Raw genomic sequence first — 5,000 nt, forward strand, 5'->3', positions numbered from 1 at the left:
GCTAGAGAGAGACACAGATAGAGAGACAGAGACACAGAGACAGACAGACGATAACAACAGTAGTTAGTCTGACCTGGTCTGTATGAGCCAAAGGTGTGCGCCAGTCTGTTGAGCAGGTCCGGGTTGTCATAGCGATCCTCATTAGCCACCACCCAGAAACAGCTCTCGGACATCTCCTGGGGGCGGATCTACACACAGACACACCAATAGAAGGCAGGCGGGACCAGCGGGTTAATATATGAACATGGACAAGCAGCCACACATGAAGTACTGAGCACATCTACATCTCATTTGCATAGTCCCTCCCCTATACACACCATCACAGCAGCGTCTCAGTCTACAGCTGATAGAAGGACCAAACACAAATATTAATCTCATTTGCATAGCCCCTCCCCTATACACACCGCAACATCACAGCAGAGTCTCAGTCTACAGCTGATAGGACCAAACACACATATGAATCTCATTTGCATAGTCCCTCCCCTATACACACCGCAACATCACAGCAGAGTCTCAGTCTACAGCTGATAGAAGGACCAAACACACATATTAATCTCATTTGCATAGCCCCTCCCCTATACACACCATCACAGCAGCGTCTCAGTCTACAGCTGATAGAAGGACCAAAGGTGCTTCCAACACCAAACACACATCTGAATAATGAGGGGTTTCAGATAGGAGGACAGACCGTGACGAGGACGGGGATATGACTGACGACACGTGACCTTTACAATAACAAGAACCATGGATAGATTCCCCACCAACACACACACACACACACACTACCTACCTACCCACCCACTCACACACACTACCTACCTACCTACCTACCCACACACACACACACACTACCTACCTACCTACCTACCCACCCACTCACACACACTACCTACCTACCTACCTACACACACACACACACTACCTACCTACCCACACACACACACGCTACCTACCCACCCACCCACACACACACACACTACCTACCTACCTACCTACCCACCCACACACACGCTACCTACCCACCCACCCACACACACACGCTACCTACCTACCCACCCACACACATGCTACCTACCCACAGGCAGGCAGGCAGGCAAGCACACACACACACTACATACACGCTACCTAACCACCCACAGGCAGGCAAGCACACACACACACGCAAAACACAAACACACACACACACACACACACACTGCAGCCTCCGTCCCGTCGAGCAGGACTACAGACACTGAGCACAGTGTTCAGATGAATGACTTGAGGAACAGCATGGATCGATGGGCTCACCAACGCTGGGTCTGTCACCACGGGTGAGTTAGTCTGTATCAGCTGGTCTGACAGTAACACCACGGGTGAAGTAGGTGGTTTAGGAATCATTTAGTCTGACAGTAACACCACGGGTGAAGTAGGTGGTTTAGGAATCATTTAGTCTGACAGTAACACCACGGGTGAGTTAGACAGGTTTAGTCTGACAGTAACACCACGGGTGAGTTAGGCAGGTTTAGTCTGACAGTAACACCACGGGTGAGTTAGACATGTTTAGTCTGACAGAAACACCACGGGTGAGTTAGGCAGGTTTAGTCTGACAGTAACACCACGGGTGAGTTAGGCAGGTTTAGTCTGACAGTAACACCACGGGTGAGTTAGACAGGTTTAGGAAACATTTAGTCTGACAGTAACACCACGGGTGAGTTAGACAGGTTTAGTCTGACAGTAACACCACGGGTGAGTTAGACAGGTTTAGGAAACATTTAGTCTGACAGTACCACCACGGGTGAGTTAGACAGGTTTAGGAATCATTTAGTCTGACAGTAACACCACGGGTGAGTTAGACAGGTTTAGTCTGACAGTAACACCACGGGTGAGTTAGACAGGTTTAGGAAACATTTAGTCTGACAGTAACACCACGGGTGAGTTAGACCGGTTTAGGAATCATTTAGTCTGACAGTAACACCACGGGTGAGTGAGGCAGGTTTAGTCTGACAGTAACACCACGGGTGAGTTAGGTGGTTTAGGACACATTTAGTCTGACTAACACCACGGGTGAGTTAGGCAGGTTTAGGACACATTTAGTCTGACAGTAACACCAGGGGTGAGTGAGGAAGGTTTAGGACACATTTAGTCTGACAGTAACACCAGGGGTGAGTGAGGAAGGTTTAGGACACATTTAGTCTGTATCAGCTGGTCTGACAGTAACACCACGGGTGAGTTAGGCAGGTTTAGGACACATTTAGTCTGACAGTAACACCACGGGTGAGTGAGGAAGGTTTAGGACACATTTAGTCTGACAGTAAAACCACGGGTGAGTTAGACAGGTTTAGTCTGACAGTAACACCACGGGTGAGTTAGGTGGTTTAGGAATCATTTAGTCTGACAGTAACACCACGGGTGAGTTAGGTGGTTTAGGAATCATTTAGTCTGACAGTAACACCACGGGTGAAGTAGGTGGTTTAGGAATCATTTAGTCTGACAGTAACACCACGGGTGAGTTAGGCAGGTTTAGGAAACATTTAGTCTGACAGTAACACCACGGGTGAGTTAGGTGGTTTAGGAATCATTTAGTCTGACAGTAACACCACGGGTGAGTTAGACAGGTTTAGTCTGACAGTAACACCACGGGTGAGTTAGGCAGGTTTAGTCTGACAGTAACACCACGGGTGAGTTAGACAGGTTTAGTCTGACAGTAACACCACGGGTGAGTTAGGCAGGTTTAGTCTGACAGTAACACCACGGGTGAGTTAGGCAGGTTTAGTCTGACAGTAACACCACGGGTGAGTTAGACAGGTTTAGTCTGACAGTAACACCACGGGTGAGTTAGACAGGTTTAGTCTGACAGTAACACCACGGGTGAGTTAGACAGGTTTAGTCTGACAGTAACACCACAGGTGAGTTAGACAGGTTTAGTCTGACAGTAACACCACGGGTGAGTTAGACAGGTTTAGGAAACATTTAGTCTGACAGTAACACCACGGGTGAGTTAGACAGGTTTAGGAAACATTTAGTCTGACAGTAACACCACGGGTGAGTTAGACAGGTTTAGTCTGACAGTAACACCACGGGTGAGTTAGACAGGTTTAGTCTGACAGTAACACCACGGGTGAGTTAGACAGGTTTAGTCTGACAGTAACACCACGGGTGAGTTAGGCAGGTTTAGTCTGACAGTAACACCACGGGTGAGTTAGGCAGGTTCAGTCTGACAGTAACACCACGGGTGAGTTAGGCAGGTTTAGTCTGACAGTAATTCCACGGGTGAGTTAGACAGGTTTAGTCTGACAGTAACACCACGGGTGAGTTAGACAGGTTTAGGAAACATTTAGTCTGACAGTAACACCACGGGTGAGTTAGACAGGTTTAGTCTGACAGTAACACCACGGGTGAGTTAGACAGGTTTAGTCTGACAGTAACACCACGGGTGAGTTAGGTGGTTTAGGAATCATTTAGTCTGACAGTAACACCACGGGTGAGTTAGGTGGTTTAGGAATCATTTAGTCTGACAGTAACACCACGGGTGAGTTAGGTGGTTTAGGAATAATTTAGTCTGACAGTAACACCACGGGTGAGTTAGGTGGTTTAGGAATCATTTAGTCTGACAGTAACACCACGGGTGAGTTGGGCAGGTTTAGGAAACATTTAGTCTGACAGTAACACCAGGGGTGAGTGAGGCAGGTTTAGTCTGACAGTAACACCAGGGGTGAGTTAGACAGGTTTAGTCTGACAGTAACACCACGGGTGGGTTAGGCAGGTTTAGTCTGACAGTAACACCACGGGTGAGTGAGTCAGGTTTAGGACACATTTAGTCTGACAGTAACACCAGGGGTGAGTGAGGCAGGTTTAGGAATCATTTAGTCTGACAGTAACACCACGGGTGAGTTAGACCGGTTTAGTAAACATTTAGTCTGTATCAGCTGGTTGAATGCTACTTGAAGGATCTAGAGGGAAAAGCTGAGACGCTTTAAAGTAAGTTGTTTATTTTTTAGTCCAACTTTCTTCTCTTTCTTCTCTGACATATATAACTTATATTTATTTATATACATATATAAAATGGCAACAACAAGCAACAGTACAGATGTTTCCAGGGCTAGCGTTTCCGTGCCAACAGCCATTTAAAGCCGGGGGGCTCCTCCCTCTCCTCTCTGATTGGACCAGAAGTCTCAGACGGGACTTGGCTCAGCACAGAAGACCAGATGTTGTTTTATCTCGTCTCGGGTGATATCACTTCACGCAATTACAATTCATATTTTGTTAAAATCTCACTTCCCTGATTGTTTTCTTCTTCCCATAAACGTTTATACAGCTGTTGAACAAGCTGGACCATCTGATCTGTTGAGGAAGGAAGCTTTGGGAGCAAGGATACGTCCCAAACGACACCCAACTACCTATATATATATATATAACATCAGAGAACTACTTTTTAAGCCATGGTAAAGTAGTGCACGACACTGAACGATAGGGTGTGATTAGGTGACGCGTTGCCTTCGGTGTTGTACCCAGCTTGTAAACAGGTTTCAACGAGACACGTTCAAAGGAGACCCCTTTGTGGTGGTGTACAGGACAACACACACACACACATTTAATATGCATGAATCTATTCCCCCCCCCCCCCCCCCCCAAAAAAAAAACTCTACACTGATAGGACTTGAAAGTTTAGAGACGGTGCCTCTAAAACTCAGGAGAGATCGCTAGAGAATTTAATTTATTGTGTGATCAGCAGGCAGGCCTCTTGAGTAGCACTTCACACACACACACACACACACACACACCTCAAAACAAGCCTTGTTCACAGCCACATGCTGTGTTGTCAGACACACCATGTTTAGCAAGATGTTAGCTACAGAAGGCCAGGCAGTGGGGGGGGGGGGGGTAATGGACTAGGAGAGTGGATGTGTGTGTGTGGGTGAGTGAGTGAGTGAGTGAGTGAGTGAGTGACTGAGTGAGAGAGTGAGTGAGTGAGTGACTGAGTGAGAGAGTGAGTGACTGAGTGAGAGAGTGAGTGACTGAGT

At 47.2% G+C, this 5,000-nt stretch overlaps 1 protein-coding gene across 1 annotated transcript in view; it reads right to left on the bottom strand.

Moving 5' to 3' along the window:
- Nucleotides 1–73: 73 nt before the first annotated feature.
- LOC135567903 (protein diaphanous homolog 3-like) overlaps nt 74–5,000 on the bottom strand; it is a gene marked incomplete at its 3' end in the record, with an annotated part of 5,720 nt that continues 793 nt past the window's right edge. Inside the window, exon 3 of the mRNA XM_065015028.1 lies at nt 74–188. Within this exon, the coding sequence (XP_064871100.1) occupies nt 74–188 (115 nt within the window). The remainder of the gene's footprint in view (nt 189–5,000) is intronic.

Source organism: Oncorhynchus nerka, unplaced genomic scaffold (assembly GCF_034236695.1).
Source record: "Oncorhynchus nerka isolate Pitt River unplaced genomic scaffold, Oner_Uvic_2.0 unplaced_scaffold_1766, whole genome shotgun sequence".
NCBI lineage: Eukaryota > Metazoa > Chordata > Actinopteri > Salmoniformes > Salmonidae > Oncorhynchus > Oncorhynchus nerka.